This window comes from Salmo salar, chromosome 27 (genome assembly GCF_965601325.2).
Source record: "Salmo salar chromosome 27, fSalSal1, whole genome shotgun sequence".
Lineage (NCBI taxonomy): Eukaryota > Metazoa > Chordata > Actinopteri > Salmoniformes > Salmonidae > Salmo > Salmo salar.
In genome coordinates, this window is record NC_138317.1 from 38,756,367 (window position 1) to 38,781,279 (window position 24,913).

At 43.7% G+C, this 24,913-nt stretch overlaps 1 protein-coding gene across 2 annotated transcripts; it reads left to right on the plus strand.

The window, feature by feature from the left end:
* The first annotated feature begins 17,214 nt into the window (after positions 1–17,214).
* Positions 17,215–21,922, plus strand: LOC106589022 (small integral membrane protein 13). Of its 2 annotated transcripts, none has more exons than XM_014178661.3 (2): positions 17,215–17,766; positions 19,480–21,922. In XM_014178661.3, exons 1-2 carry the CDS (start codon positions 17,691–17,693, stop codon positions 19,668–19,670), a joined length of 267 nt encoding a protein of 88 aa, XP_014034136.3. In that variant the 5' UTR covers positions 17,215–17,690; the 3' UTR covers positions 19,671–21,922. The 2 variants fall into 2 exon arrangements, 1 of the variants encoding a protein (XP_014034136.3); XR_014382956.1 differs by lacking the exon at positions 17,215–17,766 and adding an exon at positions 17,776–18,451 and having other exon boundaries at positions 19,480–19,568.
* Positions 21,923–24,913: the final 2,991 nt, after the last annotated feature.

Consider the following 24,913-nt stretch of genomic DNA (forward strand, 5'->3'; position numbering starts at 1 on the left):
TACCCGAGCCAGGTCGATTAGAAAGGCCTGCTCGCAGAAGTGTTTTAGGGAGCGTTCGACAGTGATGAGGGGTGGTCGTTTGACCGCGGACCCATAGCGGATGCAGGCAATGAGGCAGTGATCGCTGAGATCCTGATTGAAAACAGCAGAGGTGTATTTGGAGGGCAAGTTGGTCAGGATAATATATATGAGGGTGCCCATGTTTACGGATTTAGGGTTGTACCTGGTGGGTTCCTTGATAGTTTGTGTGAGATTGAGGGTATCTAGCTTAGATTGTAGGACTGCCGGGGTGTTAAGCATATCCCAGTTTAGGTCATCTAACCGAAGGAACTCTGGAGATAGATGGGGGGCAATCAATTCACATATGGTGTCCAGGGCACAGCTGGGAGCTGAGGGGGGTCTATAACAGGTGGCAACAGTGAGAGACTGGAGAGATTAATTTTTAAAATTAGAAGCTCGAACTGTAGACCTGGAAAGTAAGCCTGCAAAGTTCTGTCAATTTCTGCAGTAGATTGCAACTCCTCCCCCTTTTTTCAGTTCTATCTTGACAGAAAATGTTGTAGTTGGGGATGGAAATCTCAGAATTTTTGGTGGCCTTCCTAAGCCAGGATTCAGACACGGCAAGGACATCAGGGTTGGCGGAGTGTGCTAAAGCAGTGAGTAAAACAAACTAAGGGAGGAGGCTTCTGATGTTAACATGCATGAAACCAAGGCTTTTTTGTTTACAGAAGTCAACAAATGAGAGCGCCTGGGGACACACAGGGCCTGGGTTAACCTCCACATCACCTCCACATATCAAAACTGGTCATCTAGTGCGTTGGAGACAGAATAAAAGGAGAAGATTTCTGGGCATGGTAGGATAGGTTCAGGGCATAATATACAGACAGGGGTATGGTAGGGTGCGGGTACAGTGGAGGTAAACCCAGGCAGTGAGTGACGATAAGAGAGGTTGCATCTCTGGACACAGTTATGCTGGGTGAGGTTACCGCATGTGTGGGAGGTGGGACAAAGGAGGTATCTGAGGCATGTTGAGTGGGACTAGGGGCGCCGCAGTAAACTACAACAATGATATCTATCCTAAACAACAGTATACAAGGCATATAGTCATTTGAGAGAGACATAAAGCGAGGCATAAAGCAATCACAGGTGTTGATTGGGAGAGCTAGCTAAGACAAGGGGTAAGACACAACAGCTAATCAGCTAAGACAACAAGTAAAATGGTGATGAATGGGCAGAGAGGGTCAGAAAACTACACAGGGCCTGATTAACATGGCATAAGTCATGGATAAATGTCTCGAATTTCAACCAAAAAATCTCCACCTCATGGCAAAATGTGTAGAATTGCAGAAAATTTGCAACAACAAAAAAGTTATATAAAACAAACTTATTCGTTTACCTTTTGTTAAAAAACATTTTTTTTCCTGCTAACAGATCCCTATGTCCGTATTAAATTATTGTTTTTAAACCCGGTGGTGAGTTAATGTTTAGCGGATAATATTATATAGCTAATAGTTTACATGTTTGTAGATGGACTGAGGTGAATGAAGCTACAGCAGCTGAGGGGATAATGGCTGGGGTCATTTTGGCTTGTTTTCACAGTTCTCAGTATAGCATTTAAGGGTTTTTAAATTGCGTAGAAATGCAGTAAATGAGCGTCAACTTTCCTAAAAGATTCAGAAGACTGCCCTTGGGCTTTTCCCATACATGGGGATCAACCTGGTCAGAGGGGTGCATCAAGTCAAACTCTGGAGACAATTGAAATAGGGGATGATGACATTATTGCTGTTACTTACCCATGCTCAGATAAGACCATGAATTTGTAAGCGCTTAAGATCACAGACTGCATCTTCATGTCAGTCGATTACAGTTGTTACAAGCAATTTGCTTACCGGCCCAATAGATCCACAGACGATGCAATCGCTATCACACTGCCCTATCCCATCTGGACAAGAGGAATACCTATGCAAGAATGCTGTTCATTGACTATAGCTCAGCATTCAACACCATAGTACCCCCCAAACTCAGCATTAAGCTCGGGCCCTGGGTCTGAACCCCGGCCTATGCAACTGGGTCCCGGACTTCCTGATGGGCCACCCCCAGGTGGTGAAGGTAGGAAACACCTCCACTTTACTGACCCTCAACACTGGGGCCTCACAAGGGTGTGTGCTCAGGCCCCTCTTGTACTCCCTGTTCACCCATGACTGCGTGGCCACGCCGCCTCCAACTCAATCATCAAGTTTGCAGATGACAACAGTAGTAGGCCTGATTACCAATAATGACGATACAGCCCACAGGGAGGAGGTGAGGGCCCTGGGAGAGTGGTGCCAGGAAAATAACCTCTCACTCTACGTCAACAAAACAAAGGAGCAGATCGTGGACTTCAGGAAACAGCAGAGGGAGCACGCCCCTATCCACATCAACGGGACAGCAGTGAAGAAGGTGGAAAGCCTCAAGTTCCTCAGTGTACACATCACTGACGATCTGAAATGGTCCACCCACACAGACAGGAGGCTGAAGAAATGTTGCTTGGCCCCTAAAACCCTCACAAACTCTTAGATGCACAATTGAGAGCATCCTGTCAGGCTGTATCACTGCCTGGTACGGCAACTGCACTGCCCGCAACCGCAGGGCTCTCCAGAGGGTGGTGCGGTCTGCCCAGCGCATCACCGGGGGCAAACTACTTGCCCCCCAGGAAACGTACAGCACCCGATATCACAGAAAGGCCAAAAAGATCATCAAGGGCATTAACCACCAGAGCCACGGCCTGTTCACCCCTTAATCATCCAAAAGGCGAGGTCAGTACAGGTGCATCAAAGCTGGGACGAGAGACTGAAAAACAGCTTCTATCTCAAGGCTATCAGACTGTTAAATAGCCATCACTAGCCGGCTTCCAGACGGTTACACAACACTGCCCCTTAGAGGCTGCTGCCCTATGTACATAGACATGGAATCACTGGCCACTTTAATAATGGAACACCAGTCACTTTAATAATGTTTAAATAATGTTTATTTTCTGTTTTTCTCATCTCATATGTATATACACTGTATTCTAGTCAATGCCACTCCGACATAGCTCAATCTAATATTTATATATTTCTTAATTCCATTCTTTTACTTTTAGATGTGTGTATTGTTGTGAATCGTTTTTATATACTACTGCACAGTTGGAGCTAGGAACACAAGCATTTCACTATGCATGCAATAACATCTGCTAAATATGTGTATGTGACCAATAACATTTGATTTGATGTCAACTGTTGTGATAATGACAGTTATGTTGTAGTTAGGGTTACAGGGAAAGGGGGATACCTAGTCAATTGTACAAGACTGCTGATCTAAGGTCTTATTTTCACAAAGCTACCAGCTTTAATGAACCACAGAGAGGTGTGACATGCCCTCATCCAGCGCATTGCGCTGCCATAAGCAAGTATCCATTAGTAATAAAAGGTGTTAAAGCACAGTGAAGTAGCCTGGAAAAAAGCTTGGAAAAAGTGTAAGGCCTCAAAACAATTCAGATGTGGATATACCACCCCCTGCTGGATTGATGAGGGATGAACTGACAGAAGCACCCCGGTGAGATCTCGTTGGACAGAAAGACTGGCTGGCCTTCTGCTCTGGCTTTGGCGCTCCTGAGGGACTGACTGCATGTGGAACATGTTGCTGTATTCTTTAATCTCCACAGTTTTACAAACTTCCTTGATGCATACTTGATTCTTTTGATACCATAATGCTTTTGATACCATCGATCACCACATTCTTTTGGAGAGATTGGAAACCCAAATTGGTCAACACAGACAAGTTCTGGCCTGGTTTAGATCTTATCTGTCGGAAAGTTATCAGTTTGTCTCTGTGGATGGTTTATCCTCTGACAAATCAGCTGTAAATTTCGGTGTTCCTCAAGGTTCCGTTTTAGGACCTCTATTGTTTTCACTATATATTTTACCTCTTGGCGATGTTATTCGGAAACATAATGTTAGCTTTCACTGCTATGCGGACTATACACAGCTGTACATTTCGATGAAACATGGGGAAGCCCCAAAATTGCCCTCCTTGGAAGCCTGTGTTTCAGACACAAGGAACTGTCATTCTTATTGTAAACACGGCACCGACAGAGATGGTCACTTCGCTTCACAGGAACCTATGCACTATTTCGTTTTTTTAATGAATTATTTCTTACATTGTTACCCCAGGAAACCTTAAGTCTTATTACAAACAGCCGAGAAGAACTGTTGGATATAAGGGCAACGTCAACTTACCAACATTACGACCAGGAATACGACTTTCCCTAAGCAGATCCTCTCTTCGTACCGCCACCCAGGACAATGGATCTAATCCCAGCAGCTGACCGAAAACAGCGATGTCACGACTTCAGCCGAAGTCGGTTCCTCTCCTTGTTCGGGCAGCGCCCGGCGTCGCCGGTCTACTAGCCATCGCCGATCCACTTTTCATTTTTCCATTTGTTTTGTCTTGGTTTCTACACACCTGTTTTTCATTCCCCTAATTATTGTTCATGTATTTAACCCTCTGTTTCACCCATGGTGTTGTGCGGGATTGTTTTATGTCATGTTCGGTATGTTGGTGACTGGTTATTTTGGCTGTTTTTTGCCCGTGCGTAAAAGTTGATGTTCGTGTGTTTGTGTTTGGGCAACTATGGTTTTACCTTGCACCATTCATTATTCTGAGTAAAGTTACGTTGCTCCCAATTCTCTGCTCTCCTACACCTGACTGCATACACCAGCTACACCCACCATTCTGACAGGCGATGCATAAGGGGCAGACGCTCCAGAGTATACTTCTCGCCAATGTCCAATCTCTTGACAACAAGGTAGACGGATTTAGAGCAAGGGTTACCTTCCAGAGAGACATCGAAGAGTAACATTCTGTTTCACAGAAACATGGCTCTCGAGGATATGTTGTCGGAATCGGTCCAGCCACCGGGCTTCTCCATGCATCGCACCGACACAGTTAAACACCTCTCTGGGAAGAGAGGCATGCATCCCCGCCCGGCTGGGTAGGGAGCACCCCCCACCCATGCCCATCCTGGTAATTTGATGGGTTTTTTTTTAAACGACGGAGTCCCACTTCTCTCTCATCATACATGACAAATAGACCTTCTAGGTTGTGTCGTGTCTTTGGCTATGCTGGATTAAGTGATATGACATGCTATTCTCTAAAATCTTTTCTCTGTAATTATTATTACCTGATTGAGCTAATCATGTAAATGTAATTAACTAGAAAATATCGGGGCACCACGAAAGAGTGTTTATAGAGCTGTTATCTTCTGAAAAAACTCGGAAAGATTTGGTAATATACTGCTCAAAACAATAAAGGGAACACTAAAATAACACATCCTAGATCTGAATGAATGAAATAATCTTATTAAATACTTTTTTCTTTACATAGTTGAATGTGCTGACAACAAAATCACACAAAAATAATCAATGGAAATCCAATTTATCAACCCATGGAGGTCTGGATTTGGAGTCACACTCAAAATTAAAGTGGAAAACCACACTACAGGCTGATCCAACTTTGATGTAATGTCCTTAAAACAAGTCAAAATGAGGCTCAGTAGTGTGTGTGGCCTCCACGTGCCTGTGTGACCTCCCTACAACGCCTGGGCATGCTCCTGATGAGGTGGCGGATGATCTCCTGAGGGATCTCCTCCCAGACCTGGACTAAAGCATCCGCCAACTCCTGGACAGTCTGTGGTGCAACGTGGCGTTGGTGGATGGAGCGAGACATGATGTCCCAGATGTGCTCAATTGGATTCAGGTCTGGGGAACGGGCGGGCCAGTCCATAGCATCAATGCCTTCCTCTTGCAGGAACTGCTGACACACTCCAGCCACATGAGGTCTAGCATTGTCTTGCATTAGGAGGAACCCAGGGCCAACCGCACCAGCATATGGTCTCACAAGTGGTCTGAGGATCTCATCTCGGTACCTAATGGCAGTCAGGCTACCTCTGGCAAGCACATGGAGGGCTCTGCGGCCCCCCAAAGAAATGCCACCCCACACCATGACTGACCCACCGCCAAACCGGTCATGCTGGAGAATGTTGCAGGCAGCAGATGGTTCTCCACGGCATCTCCAGACTCTGTCACGTCTGTCACATGTGCTCAGTGTGAACCTGCTTTCATCTGTGAAGAGCACAGGGCGCCAGTGGCGAATTTGCCAATCTTGGTGTTCTCTGGCAAACGCCAAACGTCCTGCACGGTGTTGGGCTGTAAGCACAACCCCCCCCCCCCCCCCCCCCCCCCCCGCCCACCTGTGGATGTCGGGCCCTCATACCACCCTCATGGAGTCTGTTTCTGACCATTTGAGCAAACACATGCACATTTGTGGCCTGCTGGAGGTCATTTTGCAGGGCTCTGGCAGTGCTCCTCCTGCTCCTCCTTGCACAAAGGTGGAAGTAGCAGTCCTGCTGCTGGGTTGTTGCCCTCCTACGGCCTCCTCCACGTCTCCTGATGTACTGGCCTGTCTCCTGATAGCGCCTCCATGCTCTGGACACTACGCTGACAGACACAGCAAACCTTCTTGCCACAGCTCGCATTGATGTGCCATCCTGGATGAGCTGCACTACCTGAGCCACTTGTGTGGGTTGTAGACTCCGTCTCATGCTACCACTAGAGTGAAAGCACCGCCAGCATTCAAAAGTGACCAAAACATCAGCCAGGAAGCATAGGAACTGAGAAGTGGTCTGTGGTCCCCACCTGCCGAACCACTCCTTTATTGGGGGTGTCTTGCTAATTGCCTATAATTTCCACCTGTTGTCTATTCCATTTGCACAACAGCATGTGAAATTTATTGTCAATCAGTGTTGCTTCCTAAGTGGACAGTTTGATTTCACAGAAGTGTGATTGACTTGGAGTTACATTGTGTTGTTTAAGTGTTCCCTTTATTTTTTTGAGCAGTGTATTTGACATCAATAGCAGACAATATTAATCGTCACCTTATTTCAGTCTCATCTGAAAGTTGTAAATTCTTGGTTATCTTCACGAACCCTGGCTAACAAGTTGAATCAGCAATACAAAATTGGGTTCAATTATTTATTTACTAAATACCTAACTAATCACACAGAATTACATATACACAGAATGCAAGTTATGTCATACAGAAAACATCCCTGGTGGACGGAACCTGTATGATGGCTTGTTACACAAAGAGAGGGGGTTGGGCTTGAATGAAAGAGTGGGAAGACTGAGGAACAAAGGGAGAAGCTCTGCTATCGTAAATACAGTATCTTATGCGTTCTAAATTACCGCCCATTTGAAAAAGGAAAATGCAATAAATATTTACTCTGAGCTGCGCTTTGGTAGGTTGGTCGTAGATGCTGGCCAACAGAGATCTTCCTGTCCTTGGAAGAATGTCTCTGGTGGTAAATTGGATACATTGTAGTATCTTCCTTGGGTGTTAGACTGGATACGTTGTCCATCCTTTCGTTTACAGCTGCTGTTGCTAACTCAATGGCTAGGAGGTCTCACTTCTTTAGTGAATAAGAGTTCAAAGTTCATACCATTCACAACCAAAGCTCACGCTGAGGTTGGCTTAGTTCTATAGTTGACATGTTAGTCCTTTTTAACGTATGGACCGTCGTCCTATCGTCCTCGGAACAGGAGGTTACATTTTCGTCAAGGGCTTATATAGTGGAGGGAGAGAAGGGTGTGTTTCATAGTTTATAACCCATGTCTCTTCACAGGGGCGGGCCACTGATTGAGCAGGGCTCTAACCTTATGAAAACCCAATTCTCTCATTTGGAAGCTAAAATTACATTTAATCTTATCACAAATAGTTTCATATTCAAACATTTAATTTGCACAACAATTCCATGTGAATCTGATAACTAGAATGTGTAGACTTTCCCAGATACAGTTTATGTCGTCCTGTCATCAGTCATAATGTCTCATGACAACCGAACAGACATTATATACATTAAGTACCAACACATATTTTCAACTGGTTCTATTACCGAAATATGGTTCCTTTCACCCATTTGTTTGATGTTCCCAGACTCTCTATGTTTAACAAAGGCTATTCAAGAGTCCTTCAGTAGAGTCAGAGAGAGAGGGAAGGGAGAAAGGTATTTATGGGGGGGTCATAAACCTTACCCACAGGCCAACATCATGACAGTTGATTCAGGACTTAACTTAAGGTATAGGGGGCAGTATTTTCGATTTCGGATGAAAAGCTTGCCCAGAGTAAACAGCCTAATACTCGGGCCCAGAGTCAAATATTTGCATATTATTAGTAGATTTGGATAGAAAACACTCTGAAGTTTCTAAAACTGTTTGAATGATGTCTGAGTATAACATAACTCATATGGCAGGCAAAAACCTGAGAAAAATCCTACCAGGAAGTGGGAAATCTGATGCTTGTAGTCTTTTCAAGTCATTGCCTATATAACACAGAGACTTAGGGTTCATTTTGCACTTCCTAAGGCTTCCACTAGATGTCAACAGTCTTTAGAACCTTGTTTTAGTCTTTTGCAGTGAACAGAGAGCGAACAAGAAGGCCGGGAAGTTGGTGACTCAGAAAATGACATGAGTTCATTGGCGCACATTCACGTGATGAGGTAGCTGTGTTCCATAACGTTTTTCAAGACATTGGAATCGTCCGGTTGGAATATTATTGAAGTTTTATGTTAAAAAGGCCCTAAAGATTGATGCTATACAACGTTTGACATGTTTCTACGAACGTAAATTGAACTTTTTTTGACTTTTCGTCGTGCTTCCTACATTTGGAGTAGCTTACTGAACGCGCAAACAACGAGGTATTTGGACATAAATGATGGACTATATCAAACAAAACAACATTTATTGTGGACCTGGGATTCCTGGAAGTGCCTTCTGATGAAGATCAAAGGTAAGTGAACATTTATAATGCTATTTATGATTTTAGATGACTCCAAAATGGCGGGTATCTGTATTGCCTGGTGTATTTTTCTGAGCGCTGTACTCAGATTATTGCAAAGTGTGCTTTCCCCGCGAAGCTTTTTTGAAATCTGTCACAGCGGTTGCATTAAGGAGGTGTTTATCTATAATTCTTTGAATAACAGTTTAATATTTTATATTTTTGTAAATTGTTGTGCTGATTCACCGGCAGTTTGAGGCAAAATATTTTCTGAACATCACGCGCCAATGTAAAATGGGTTTTTTGGATATAAATATGAACTTTATCAAACAAAACATACATGTATTGTGTAACATTGAGTCCTAGGAGTGTCATCTGATGAAGATCGAAGGTTAGTGCTTAATTTTAGCTGTATTTCTGGTTTTTCTGACCCCTCTCCTGCTTGGAAAATGGCTGTGTGGTTTTTCTTGTGTTGACACTGTCCTAACAATCTAATTTTATGCTTTCGCCGTAAAGCCTTTTTGAAATCGGACAATGTGGTTGGATTAAGGAGAGGTGTATCTTTAAAATGGTGCAAAATAGGTGTATGTTTGAGAAATTTTAATTATGACATTTTGTGGTTTTGAATTTGCCCCCTGATATTTCACTGGCTGTTGAACAGTGTGAACCGTGGGTTTGACGGTAGCGTCCCACGTAGCCCTGAGAAGTTAACATAGTGTAACGACTGTCTTCTGAAATGAACCAAGGCGCAGCAGGTATGTGAATACTCATTTTTTAATTACCCAACAAAAGGAGTAAAGCATCCACAGGAAACAATAAACGTGACAGCAGCAACAGTTTGCAGGCTAAAAAACGCAGTGCAAAACAACCACCCACAAACCCCAGTGACAAACAACTCCTACATATATGACTCCCAATCAGGAACAACGATTCCCAGCTGTTCCTGATCAGGAGTCACAAGACACACACAAGACTGCCACGTCCTGACCCCCAAACTACTACACCAGCTCCATCTGCTGGTCAGGACATGACAGTACCCCCCCCCCTCAAGGTGCAGACCCCGGAATGCACCTAACCACAACAACAAAAAAACACCAACAAACAAAATCCCCAACAAAACCCATAAACAGTAACCCTAAACAATAAGGGAGGGAAGGGAGGGTGGCTGCCGTCAACGACGGCACTGTGCTACACCCTCCCTCCCCAACCCACCTATCCTGGAGGCGGCTCAGGCTCTGGCCGTTCCAGGCAGTCGGGCCACTCTGGCAGCTCGGGGCAGTCTGGCCACTCCGGCAGCTCGGGGCAGTCTGGCCACTCCGGCAGCTCGGGGCAGTCTGGCCACTCCGGCAGCTCGGGGCAGTCTGGCCACTCCGGCAGCTCGGCGCAGTCTGGCCACTCCGGCAGTTCGGCGCAGTCTGGCCACTCCGGCAGTTCGGCGCAGTCTGGCCACTCCGGCAGTCCGGCGCAGTCTGGCCACTCCGGCAGTCCGGCGCAGTCTGGCCACTCCGGCAGTCCGGCGCAGTCTGGCCACTCCGGCAGTCCGGCGCAGTCTGGCCACTCCGGCAGTCCGGCGCAGTCTGGCCACTCCGGCAGTCCAGCGCAGTCTGACCTCTCTGGCGACTGTTGACAGGCGGGCAGCTCTGACGACTGTTGACTGGCGGGCAGCTCTGACGACTGTTGACTGGCGGGCAGCTCTGACGACTGTTGACTGGCGGGCAGCTCTGACGACTGTTGACTGGCGGGCAGCTCTGGTGATGGTTGACTGGCGGGCAGCTCTGGTGATGGTTGACTGGCGGGCAGCTCTGGTGATGGTTGACTGGCGGGCAGCTCTGGTGATGGTTGACTGGCGGGCAGCACTGACGACTGTTGACTGGCGGGCAGATCTGACGACTGTTGACTGGCGGGCAGATCTGACGACTGTTGACTGGCGGGCAGTTCTGAGGACTGTTGACTGGCGGGCAGCTCTGGCGACTGTTGACTGGCGAGGCTGGGTTCACACACTTGAAGCCTGGTGCGTGGTGCTGGTACTGGGCGTACCAGATTGTGAACACGCACCTCCATGCTAGTGCGGGGAGCTGGCCTGGGGCTCCATTCTTGCCCCGCAAAACTCCCCTTGTGCCCCCCCCTAAAAAAATCTTGGGGGTACCTCTCGGTCTCCCTTACCTCGCCAGCCTTCTTCCGCTGCTTGGTCCTGTGTTGGTGGGTGGTTCTGTAACGACTGTCTTCTGAAATGAACCAAGGCGCAGCAGGTATGTGAATACTCATTTTTTAATTACCCAACAAAAGGAGTAAAGCATCCACAGGAAACAATAAACGTGACAGCAGCAACAGTTTGCAGGCTAAAAAACACAGTGCAAAACAACCACCCACAAACCCCAGTTACAAACAACTCCTACATATATGACTCCCAATCAGGAACAACAATTCCCAGCTGTTCCTGATCAGGAGTCACAAGACACACACAAGACTGCCACGTCCTGACCCCCAAACTACTACACCAGCTCCATCTGCTGGTCAGGACGTGACACATAGTGATATATATATCATTTGGGCAGTATAAATGCCATTTTGACATGGTTACTGACTTTTGGGTTCGGAAGCCGACTTCCTATGATCATATATGGCAAATGAACATAACATCCTGATTTGGCACTTTCAAGACATATATATTGCATTTGGACATTTCTTATTGCAGTTGGCAGTGGTTCACTGACTTGACTTCCTATGATACATATTGCAAATGGACAAAACATATGCCTTATGGACAACTCAATAACATATGTAAAAGGTATGTTCATACAGTTCTTATACATGTATAAATGACAAAAAAATTAATCTAAATAATTTCAAAAAACGGTCCAGAAAGAATTTCTTTAGAGGGTGATCATTTTTTCAAAATTATCTAATTTTCAAAATTTGACACTTGGGTCTTGACTTGATGTCCATTTGCAATATGAAAATTAATGGAGCGCGCTCGCCCTCTTTGGGATTTTTGCTGTATGACACTTGGCATTTGCCATATGCCAGTTGCAATAAGCTTTGCAGGAATTGCCATCCAATTGAGTGGTATTTGCCATCAAATATATGTTTCACCCAATGGTAATATGTTCCCATTCATTTTTGTCCAACTCAGGGGGGTATTCCTTTACCACATCGATAGGGTCAGCAGTGGAGAAGGTGAAGACAGACAAACTGAAATGGTCCACCAACACAAGCAGTGTGGTGAAGAAGGCTCAACAGCGCCTCTTCAACCTCATGAGGATGATGAAATTTCGCTTGTCACCCAAAACCCTGACAAACCTTTACAGATGCACAATCGAGAGCATCCTGTCGGGCTGTATCACAGCATGGAACGGCAACTGCACCGCCCGCAACCGTAAGGCTCTCCAGAGGGTGGTGCGGTCTGCACAACGCATCACCGGGGAAAACGACCTGCCCTCCATGACACCTACAGCACCTGATGTCACAGGATGGCCAAAAAGATCATCAAGGACATCAATCACCTGAGCCACTGCCTCTTCACACCGCTACCATTCAGAAGGTGAGGTCAGTACAGGTGCATCAAAGCTGGGACCGAGAGATTGAGAAACAGCTTCTATCTCAAGGCCATCAGACTGCTAAACAGCAATCATTACGTCAGAGAGGCTGCTGCCCACAATGAGACCCAATCACTGGACACTTTAGTAAATGGATCACTAGTCACTTTAAACAACGGCACTTTAAAAAATGCCACTTTAATAATGGTTTACATATCTTACATTACTCATATCACATGTATATACTGCATTTTATACCTTCTACTGCACCTTGCCTATGTCGTTCGGCCATCGCACATCCATATAGTTATGTGTTCATATTCTCATTCACCCCTTTAGATTTGTGTGTATTAGGTAGTTGTTGGGGAATTGTTAGATTATTTGTTACATATTAATGCACTGTTGGAACTAGAAGCACAAGCATTTCGCTACACTCCCATTAACATCTGCTAACCATGTGTATGTGACCAATACAATTTGATTTGGATGGTGGAATTTTTTTAACTCGGACAAAACAGATGCTATTTCTAGGACCCAAGAAACAAAGAGATCTTCTGTTGGATGTGACAATTAATCTTAATGGTTGTACAGTTGTAAAAAATGAAACTGTAAAGGACCTCAGCGTAACTCTGGACCCTGATCTCTCTTCTGACGAACATGTCAAGACTGTTTCAAGAACAGCTTTTTATATCTACGTAACATTGCAAAAATCAGAAACCTTCTGTCCAAAAATGATGTAGAAAAAAGTATCCATGCTTTTGTCACTTCTAGATTAGACTACTGCAATGCTCTACTTTCCTGCTTCCCGGATAAAGCACTAAATAAAATTCAGTTAGTGCTAAACACGGCTGCTAGAATCTTGACTAGAAACAAAAAAATTACTCCCTTATTACTGGATCATATTACTCCTTTATTGTCCCTCTCTACACTGGCTTCCTGTTATGGCTAGGGCTGATTTCAAGGTTTTACTGCTAACCTACAAAGCATTACATGGGCTTGCTCCTATCTATCTTTCCAAATTTTTCCGCCGTACATACCTACACGTACGCTACGGTCACAAGACGCAGGCCTCCTAATTGTCCCTAGAATTTCTAAGCAAACAGCTGGAGAAAGGGATTTCTCCTATTGAGCTCCATTTTTATGGAATTGTCTACCTATCCATGTGAGAGACGCAGATCATTCTCGACCTTTAAGTCTTTATTGAAGACTTCTCTTCAGTAGGTCCTACGATTGAGTGTAGTCTGGCCCAGAGGTGTGAAGGTGAACGGAAAGGCACTGGAGCGACAAAACACCATTGCTGTCTTTGCCTGGCCGGGTCCCCGCTCTCCACTGGGATTCTCTGCCTCTAACCCTATTACGGAGGCTGAGTCACTGGCTTACTGGTGCTCTTCCATTTTGTCCCTAGGAGGGGTGCGTCACTTGAGTGGGTTGAGTCACTGATGTGATCTTCCTGTCTGGGTTGGCGCCCCCTCAGGTTCGTGCCATGGGTAATAAGATGTCCTGGACCTCCTGTTTTCGACTCTCTCTCTCTACCACACCTGCTGTCTCTAACTCTGAATGATCGGCCATAAAATGCCAACTGACATTTACTCCTGAGGTGCTGATCTGTTGCACCCTCTACAACCACTGTGATTATTATTATTATTTGACCCTGCTAGTCATCTATGAACGTTTGAACATCTTGGCCATGTACTGTTATAATCTCCATCCGGCACAGCCAGAAGAGGACTGGCCAACCCTCAGAGCCTGGTTCCTCTCTAGGTTTCTTCCTAGGTTCCTGCCTTTCTAGGGAGTTTTTCCTAGCCACCGTGCTTCTAAATCTGCATTGCTTGTTGTTTGGGGTTTTAGGCTGGGTTTCTGTATAGCACTTTGTGACTTCGGCTGATGTAAAAAGGGCTTTATAAATACATTTGATTGATACATTTCTGATTCATATGTATCAAACATGACTGATTCAATTTCTTCAGGGAAGCGGTAAGTATATCTCAAAATGGTATGGAGATCAAGGGGTTAAAAAAATAAAAATATGTCTGCTTGTATTTTTATTTTACCTTTACTTAACTAGGCAAGTCAGTTAAGAAGAAATTCCTTTTTTCAATGACAGCCTAGGATCAGTGTTTTAACTGCCTTGTTCAGTATTAACTTCACATGGACCATTGTCCTAGGCTTCACATGGAACATTGTCCTAGGCTGTAATAGCTGTTTTAACTAAAGGCTGTAATAGCTGTTTTAACTAAAGGCTGTAATAGCTGTTTTAACTAAAGGCTGTAATAGCTGTTTTAACTGAAGGCTGTTCTAGACTGTAATAGCTGTTTTAACTGAAGAATGGGAGAGGAACAGAAGATTCAGAAGACTGCCCTTGGGCTTTTCCCATACAAGGGGATCAACCTGGTCAGAGGGGTGCATCACGTCCAACACCTTGATTCTCTGGAGACATTTGAAATACGGGATGACGACATCGTTGCTGTTACTTACCCACGGTCAGGTAAGACCATGCATCTGACATAGGTTATAGGCCTATACAATACTTACTGTAGTGTGACATATAGGCTCCACTACACAATCTATTGAATTCTGCATGAATTTAGGTATTGTATTGTGAATGTGCAACATGATCGCACAAATGCTGTGATTGTATTTCTTTAAAAACACAGGAACTACATGGACACAGTATATTTTGTCCCTACTGTATCATGGCGATCAAATGACAGAGGGAGGAAGTACCAAACCAATCCAGGAACTGGTGCCCTTTCTTGAGGAGAACATAAGACAAATAGACTACAACAAGCCATCAACAAGAACATTCACGTCTCACTTACATTTGTCCTCGATCCCTCAAGGACTGAGAGAGAAGGGAAAGGCAAGAGAGAGAAAGAGATAACATGCAATGAATGCAAAACAATAACTGCCAGTGAAAGCCATGTTTTGATAATTGTTTAAAAAAAACTGTACACAGACAATATGTTTTTAAAAAGTCTTCAGAGACTGACTACATTTTTAAAAACCTGAATGCCAATAATGAGATTTGACAGATTATTTAATTTACATCAATTGAATCTACTACGTACTGTATTAGTTTTGTGGTGTTAAAGTTATATTGATAAGGCTGCATTCTAATTGAGTCAATTGTTTATTAAGGTGATCTACATAGCCAGGAACCCAAAGGATGTTGCCGTGTCCTTATTTCATCTCCAAAATTTCACAAAAGTCCTTAAGAGCGAACCTGACTTTAATACATTTCTGATTCAATTTCTTAAGGGGGAGGGTAAGTATATCTCAGAAGTTTAAACACATTTTTCACCCATTCGAAACATGTCCAAAGTGTCAATGTGAAATACCCTAATAATGTTTCTTTCTTAGTTATCGGGGGCTCTTGGTTTGATCATGTTGCTGATTGGTATGCTCACAAAGATGAATTTGACATCCTTTCCCTGACATATGAAGATATGATCAAGGTAAGTTAATTTCCATAATAGATAAGATGACATAACAGTGGATAATATACACTGAGCGGAGAAAACATTAGAAACACATGCTCTTTCCATGACGTAGACTGACCAGGTGAATCCAGGTGAAAGCTATGGTCCCTTATTGATGTCACTTGTTAAATCTACTTCAATCATTGTAGATAAAAGGGAGGATACAGGTTAAATAATATTTTTTAAGCCTTGAGACAACTGAGAGATGTATTGTGTATGTGTGACATTTAGAGGGTGAATGGGGAAAGACAAAATATTGAAGTGCCTTTGAACAGGGTATGCCAGGCACACCTCTTTGAACATGTCAAGAACTGTAATGCTGCTGGGTTTTTTATGCTTAACAGTTTCCTGTGTGTAAACAGAATGGTCCACCACCCAAAGGACATCCAGCCAACTTAACACCACCGTAGAATGTTTGACACCTTGTAGTCCATGCCCCGACGAATTGAGTCTGTTCTGAGGGAAAAAGGGATGTGTTCCTAATGTTTTGTACACTCAGTGTATTGCTGAGACTAGTAATCAAACTATAACAAATGCTTTCAGGACACACGAGGTGCAGTTGTCAGGATATCAACCTTCTTGGGTAAAAAGCTAGATGACCAAACCATTGACACAATCGTGGACAAATCCTCCTTCAAGAACATGAAGGAAGACCCACAGGGTAGACGTGATAAACAGTATCCAGCATTTTTTGAAAAAACTGGATCCTTTATTAGAAAAGGTATGGCATCTATGTTATCCACATTAAGAAAGTTTGCGTTAGTCATGAAGTCCATTTCAACTATTGGTTACAAAATTCAACAAGGAAAATATCACTAAAAATAATGCCCTCAAAATGCTGTCTGTTTTGTCTCTGACCAGGGAAGGTTGGGGACTGGAGGACTATGTTCACTGTGGCCCAGAGTGAGAGGTTTGACCAGATCTACATGGAGAAGATGAAAGACGTGCCTCTTGAATTTGACTGGGACCTGTGAAAATAGACATGTCCTGGTTACATGATGAAGACCTTCATCAACTTGGCTGAAGATGTCAGCAAATTGATCCAGATCAACAACAAACAGTTTTGTTGTTGATCTGTAGTTGTCAAATTGTGCTTCAGTTGTGCGAATCACTCCAAATATGTCACTTAAACATGTTTTGAATCTAGGCTGACAAGATTGGAGGAAATAGCTGCCCTGCTGCAATGATTGTGAAAATAAACACATGCAATAATTACAAAATATTAAGATGCGCACATAATTCATATCTTCATAAACTGTTACTAAAAAATAATTGATCTCTTATTATGAATCCCCCATGTTTTGTGGAACTACAGAGTGATGATATGGACTACAGTACCCAAAAGGCAATGCTGGTCTTCAGCCTAATTTCGAGACCAATGATTTTGTGGGCTCTTGTCTGTACTGTATTTATTTTTGCAAATGTAATCGTTCCGGTTGCAATAATGTAGATATGACCGATACTGCATCCTCTTGTGATACCTAGCTATCCGTCCATGATTTAGGCGAAGCAAAGCGACGTTGACATTTTGACAGAGGGGCAGACTGTCCGTCCAGCTAACCGTATCGGCAATGAGGGGTTTGTTTTCCTTAATAACAACAACTAGTTAGCTACAGTAGCTATCCTCCATCCGTGTTGAAGCGAGGAATTATGTTATAACGTTATTTATGTGGCAAACAACACCTGTAAACTGTATGTCAGTCTGTCGAGTGAATTAACGGACTCAACTCTAAACTAAAGCGATTTAACGAGTTAGCTGTAAACATCTGTTTACTTACTTGGTAACTAGAGCTAGCTAGCAAACACTGACAACAAGAAGACAAAAATGTGGCAAAGCGTTGGTCTCACTGTGCTGGTAATTGTGGCCACCCTTGTGTGCGCGTTGCTCTTCATGGTTTTTGGTAAGTAACAAATGTGTTGCATTCGTTATTTTTCAGTTTTCTTGAATGTTGTTTGATTAACGTTACTGAGATTTGACGAGGACTTCTGTCACCGCTTCGAAGTGTATCAGTTAACCGTTAGCTACAGTAGCTAGCTTGCATTGCCATTATAGCGAGCTACTGTACGTATCCAACATCATCAAGATCTCATGTTAGCAGCTATCTTTACTTAGGAGCAGTGACTGTGCAAGACCTCAACACACATGTTATTATAGGTTCGTAGTTAGCACCTGTTTGTAGCTAAGCCCCTCATAGCTGTTATGAATTGGTGGAGGTCCTGGGCTGGTGTGGTTACACATGGTCTGAGGTTGTGAGGCCGGTTGGACATACTGCCAAATTCTCTAAAATGACGTTGGAGGCGGCTTATGGTAGGAAATTAACATTAAGTCCTCTGGCAACAGCTCTGGTGGACATTCCTGCAGTCATCGTGCCAATTGCACGCTCCCTCAAAATTTGAGAAGTTTGGCATTGTGTGACAAAACTACACATTTTAGAGTGGCTTTTTATTGTCCCCAGCACAAGGTGCACCTGTATAATGATCATGCTGTTTAATCAGCTTCTTGATATACCACACCTGTCAGGTGGATGGATTATCTTGGCAAAGAAGAAATGCTCACTAACTGGGATGTAAACAAATTTGAGATTAGTAAGCTTTTTGTACATATCATATTATTTATTTCAGCTCATGAAACATGGGACCAGCACTTTACATGTGTGTTTATTTTTGTTCAGTATTATTTGTTTTGCTGACACTCCATACTGGCTACTTTCACTCCTATTTTAGAGAAGTTTCTGCTTAGAATTTCTCACATTTGGTATGACATTTTTATAATTTCTGACATTTGGTATGACATTTTTAGAATTTCTGACATTTGGTAGGACATAATTTCTGACATTTGGTAGGACATAATTTCTGACATTTGGTAGGACATTTTTATAATTTCTGACATTTGGTAGGCCATTTGTTTGTCAACTATAGTTGGATAAATTTAGCTTCTCTTCTGTCATAACTTGTTGCCCCAGAAGACTAAATAAAGTAGTGCCCACCAGAATAATGTCTTACATCGATAGAATGAATGCATTAGTAATCTAGTTAACACTGGTAAAGTTGTCTGTTTCATTTAGGGACCGGGGAGAAAACACAATAACTCCAAAACAGTGGAAAGATTGGTCCTGTACAGAATGTCCAAATGTCATCAGTTTGACCGGTTTAAGGGAAATGAAAAGCTGACTTTAGTTCGTCTTGAGTGCATATTTTATGTGGATGAAATACTGTCTGCTTGCATAACAGTGTCAAAGATAACACATTATACAATTCACATTTTCTCAAGAGATGCTGAAAGAAACAAATCAAAATTAACATTTGTTGTATCATTTTACTGCAAGAAATGAATAATTCTGCAGGAGTAAATATTATATTACACTTCTAACCCATATGAACTTAAATGAGGAATATTCTGTTTATTCATGGATACTAGTGAGTGGGATATCAAAGGTGTGTGTAAACAGCTTATCCTGAATAAGGCCCAAAGCGGGATATGAGCTACTATCCGGAATACTGTGTGCATGTAAACGTGGTCACTGACTCAAATACAACAAGTTCATTATTTGATTCTTACGCACAGTCAGTGTTCACTTTCTCCTGGATGACCTTTGCTCTGTTTGACCTCTCAGGTTGGTATGTTGTCTGGCAGCTCTTCCTGTCCAAGTTCAAGTTCCTGCGTGAGATGTTGGGCGATACCGGCTCTCCACAGGCCGAGACCCAGCCGTCCGAATCCAGGAGCGAACGTGCCTCTCCTCCACCCCCACGCCAGAGGCCCAAGACTGCCCGCCAGAGGGCTGTTCCTCCTAATAGTACTACATAGATTACCTCACCCATCCGCTGTCTGCCACACCCTGTCCTGTTGTTCACCAAACCAGCCGTCCCACTAGGAAACAGTGGTGGACAAAAACCCCTTTAATAAATTGCATGATTTGGAATGGCATACTACTCCCATGTCCGTGTATACTGCTGCCTCTCCTGATGAAATCCACCCCTCCACTCTGCACTACTAAAGACATCCTCGTTGATGACACTTGACACTCTACATTTCTCTCCTGGACACGTTCTTCTTACTAGACTAGGCACAGCTGCTGATATTATAAAGGGAGAAGCCATCAAATCATGGAACATTCTGTATGCCACTTGTTCATGTTTCAAATATGTATTTTAGCTGTTCACAGTGTAGGTACTGAGCAGCATGTCTGGTCTCTTCACCTGGCCTTCACTGACACTGCAACATGGTCACCTCTAATTGGCTGACGCTGTGACATGGTCAGCTCTGACTGGCTGACACTGTAACATGGTCAACTCTGACTGGCTGACGCTGTAACATGGTCACCTCTGACTGGCTGACGCTGTAACATGGTCACCTCTGACTGGCTGACACTGTAACATGGTCAGCTCTGACTGGCTGACACTGTAACATGGTCACCTCTGACTGGCTGACACTGTAACATGGTCAACTCTGACTGGCTGACACTGTAACATGGTCAGCTCTGACTGGCTGACACTGTAACATGGTCAGCTCTGACTGGCTGACGCTGTAACATGGTCAGCTCTGATTGGCTGACACTGTAACATGGTCAGCTCTGTGGACTCCCGAGTGGCGCAGCGGTCTAAGGCACTGCATCTCAGTGTTAGAGGCGTCACTACAGACCCCGGTTTGATTCCAGGCTGTATCACAACCAGCCGTGATTGAGAGTCCCATAGGGCGGTGCGCAATTGGCCCAGCGTCGTCCGGGTTTGGCCGGGGTAGGCAGTCATTGTAAATAAGAATTTGTTCTTAACTGACTTGCCTAGTTAAATAAAGGTAAATAAAAGATTGGCTGACACTGGAACATGGTCAGCTCTGACTGGCTGACACTGGAACATGGTCAGCTGTGATTGGCTGTCATGCTGCTGACACCTGCATTTGAAATCTGTTTCTCTGACAGCTGTGTGTGTGTGTGTGTATGTGTGTGTGTGTGTGTGTGTGTGTGTGTGTGTGTGTGTGTGTGTGTGCCCGTCTTATGAGAGTGTGTTTATTTGAACATATGTGTGTTTGTAGTAAAGCCTATATTCAGACACAGACAAAGCGTTGTATAAACAGGCTCATTTATCATTTACTTTCACAGACTTTCAAACAATTTGCATAACTGACAACCGAAGTTCCTCCATGCCAGTAAATTTCACTTTATTTGTAACAAAAGTGCAATGAAAGGAATGTTATTTTTTTGTTTTGTAATTTTGTTGATCAGACTACGTATGTAACAGAACGGTTGACTACCCTTCAGACCAAGAGGTAATAACACCGTGAAGACAATGTCCAGGGGCTGTGTCTCTCCGAGTAGAACTGCTGATGTAGGATCAGTTTTGCCCTTTAAATCACGTTGAATACAAGTATATGGACAGGGGGAACTGATCCTAGATCAGCACCACTGCTCTGATCCGCTTTATACACAAAGCTCCCTAGGAAGGCAACAAATAGTCTATAGCTCATTGCTCTGGCCAGCTAGCCTCCCCGAGGTGTTAACTGAGGTGTATTCAATAGGAACCAAACGGAAGCAAACAGCTGAAACGGGGTGGACCTAACCTGAACTTGTCCAATAACAAACGTTTGTTTTTCGTTGCAAAACACTTTGCTATGGTGTGCACTAATGAATACACCCCAAGGGCTCCAAGCTACAGCTAGCATATTTCCCTTCCCAGTGATGTGTGATCCTAAAACGTCAGCACTCCTACTCTGATATGCTTGACACACATGGCCCCAGAGCTCCCCAGGAAGGCAGTAGAATAGGCTAACCGTAGCTCTGGCTCACTGGTTCCCTGTAGAAGTGCTGCCTGGGCTCCAAGCTACAGCTATAGTCGAAGGCCTCCCCAGTAGTCCCATGAGCCTCTGTACCAGTGCCTGTCTAGATGGTATCTAGTTGGTCACATGGCCTGTGATCCAGTTATAAGCCTATAGCTGCACAACATTGTACAAAAACTCAATTCAATTCTATGTGTAATGGTTTTTACATGTGATGCTGGTCAAATTTTAACGTTTGTTTTTGGCTATTGCTGTAATTTAGCCTCATAATAAATATATTTCTTAAACTCTGTGTAGAAATACATTTCTTTTAAATTTCATTTTTGCAAAGCTGATAACTGGTCATTTTAAGAATCTAACATTGACATAGACAGTTCTTTAGGGAAATTGTAATCATAACATTTTACTGTAGGTTTAATTTGGTTAATGTCACGTCAATGGCTGATAACTTTCTCAGTGTTTATTGTGTCTTACACATCTACAGCCTGAATTCTGACACTATGTCCCTCATTCTTTTGAAAGTCAGCCTTCGTTTAAGACTTTAACCCCATAGATTAACGCATTGTGGTTTTCATGTCATATCTGCTTACAGGGACTGAACAACAGGAGGCAGTATTGTCCAGCATTGTAGAACAATGGAGTAAATCAGTCTTTAAAGAGTTTGAAACCAGCCAGTTTTCATTTTGGATGTCGCTGTATTTCAAGTGTATCAAGCTAAACTTTTGCTGTGTGATGTTGAAAAAAAGCTTTCTGTCATTGTGAATGATTTGTATGAGCAGCCTTGACAGTTAAATGGGCTGAAATGACTCAGATACTCTATAAAGTACAACATTGAAATCCCAGGCATCCAGCCATTTCATCCCTCCACATCCAACTGATGCTTCTAATTCCAAAACAACACTGAAGTAAATATACTCTCACACTTTAACAGAAATGCTAATGAAGGCTCTTTATATCCTTTCACAGTGTGTTTTGGGAGCTACTGTGCTGTCTGCAGCTGGGCCGTTTTTTTTTAAAGCGCAGCGAGAGCCCATGCTGAGCAACAGCAAAAAAGCTGTAATTTCAGAGCCTGCAAATACTTCGCAGGAAATGATTGTGGTAAGCCAAGGAAATTACATAGACTCTCGACTCTCTCTCTATATAAATCTCTCTGTCACTCCCCCATGTGCTGGACTTCAGCATTGCACATCATTTCCACCTAACCCTGTCAGTCCTGAGACCCCAGTAAAAAATGGTTTTTCATTTAAACAGTTGCATTAATGAGTTTTATTAACAAATGTAAAAAAAGAAATAGAAAGTCAAATCAGAATCCGGATAAAAATACATTTATGTGAATGCCGTGAGTACAGAAATTGTTTTCATGTGCAAGTACAAAAACATGTTACGTGTGAGTCTCAGCTTTTCATAAATCGCTTTTAATAGTTTGTAGCTCAGACCATTCTGCCTCTACAGATGTTTTTGGAAGAAGACCCCGCCACGGGCCCCTTCCGGGACCTGCCCTCGTCTCACAAACACTGCTCTAGCTCGGCCCCTGTTAATCACGCAGACTAATGGTTGGTGTCAGCGGATGCAGAATAAATAGACGAATCCAAACACACAATGTTTAAAAGGGATTAGAATTCCTAAATCACACCGGCGCGACGGTGGGTTTCATTGGGTTTACTGACTTTGTCGTGATTCTACACTCAACAGCCAGGTGAACATAGTAGCTGACTTGGTTGGCTGTTGACCAGCTACCCTGTACATCCAGCCAAACACCTGTTTGGAGTTTCCTGTCAGGACTAGACAGTGTCTCATTGAGGAGCACAGACAACTGCCCAGGGGACAGCAGAGCACAGCTTAATCTATCTGCCTTTCAGAGCACCTAGCCTGCCTGCGTGACCTGCTGTTGTTCCTACACTGTGTGTTAGCGGTGAGCCAGAGGTGAGTTGTTTGGCAAGCTGCCTTCTCCCCCCTCACATCCCACAGACAGACAGGAGCTGCTGTTTCTTTCATTCACCCCCTTAGGTGAGTTCAGTGTGTCCCTAATGGCACCCTATTCCCTGTATAGTGCAGTACTTTGGGCTCTATTCAGAAGTAGTGCACTATATAGGAAATAGGGTGCCATTTGGTTCAAAAGTAGTGCACTATATAGGGAATAGGGTGCCAATTGGTTCAGAAGTAGTGCACTATATAGGGAATAGGGTGCCAATTGGTTCAGAAGTAGTGCACTATATAGGGAATAGGGTGCCAATTGGTTCAGAAGTAGTGCACTATATAGGGAATAGGGTGCCATTTGGTTCAAAAGTAGTGCACTATATAGGGAATAGGGTGCCAATTGGTTCAGAAGTAGTGCACTATATAGGGAATAGGGTGCCAATTGGTTCAGAAGTAGTGCACTATATAGGGAATAGGGTGCCATTTGGGATGTCTCCCAGGACGTAGAGCCACAGCACCGACCTCCAGTCCTGAAATAGCTCATTGATTCATCAAGCTCTTTCCAGTCTCCAGGTCTGCAGGTTAACTCAGCCAAGGATCGTTTCTTTCTCTTGTTTCTGAGCCGGCGACGCGACTTTCCTGGATGCCATTTTTATCTGAGGATAAATCAGAGCAGAATCTTGTCAGCCAGGACCTGAGACTTACTTGGGGGAATGACACATCCTCCTGATTTACCGTGTTAGTTGGCAGCCTGGGTTAAATGAAAACCTTCTAAAAGTCATTCCAGAGCAGATTCCTTTTCTTTTCTCGTCCCCTGGGATAACAGTGAATGATGGAATGGAGTGGGTGATTAAACCACTGATGGCTTGTTAAGAGCAAGGCTATGTGTTCAGAGCCCTTGAATGAGGTTTTCTGATGGGGTTGGTAGTAGGCTCAGAGAGTATCTAGTCAGGGGTATGGGCATCTCCTTCACAGCCCTTTACCAGTCCCTTAACGCTACAGACCCACCTCGCCACAGGGACAACCTATATATAAGGTATATTTCAGTCAGGCTGGAATGAAAAGGAGGGTAGAGGGAAACAAAATACTGGTTGTTTTGAGTTGTATTTTAGAGGGGTAATCAGTAGTTGCTATGTGCATTGTGGGACTTACAACTGAATGAAATGTACCCATTGATTATTGAAGAATGTAACTTATAAATGCCTCATGAGCTTAGTTCAATTGTCGTACCCCATCAGAACCCAAAATATAATATTGTTTTACTCCAATGTTGGTAAACAAAGTAAAGGTGAAAAAACAATATATAGCCTCAAAACATGGTTAACTATAATGCTGACCCCATCCACTGTTATGCGTAATCA

Excerpts from the sequence above, each read along its gene's own strand:
- LOC106589022 (XM_014178661.3), top strand. The coding sequence starts at position 17,691 with ATGTGGCAAAGCGTTGGTCTCACTGTGCTGGTAATTGTGGCCACCCTT. Across the intron at positions 17,767-19,479 it reads GTTGCTCTTCATGGTTTTTG|GTTGGTATGTTGTCTGGCAG; the intron begins GTAAGTAACAAA and ends TTGACCTCTCAG.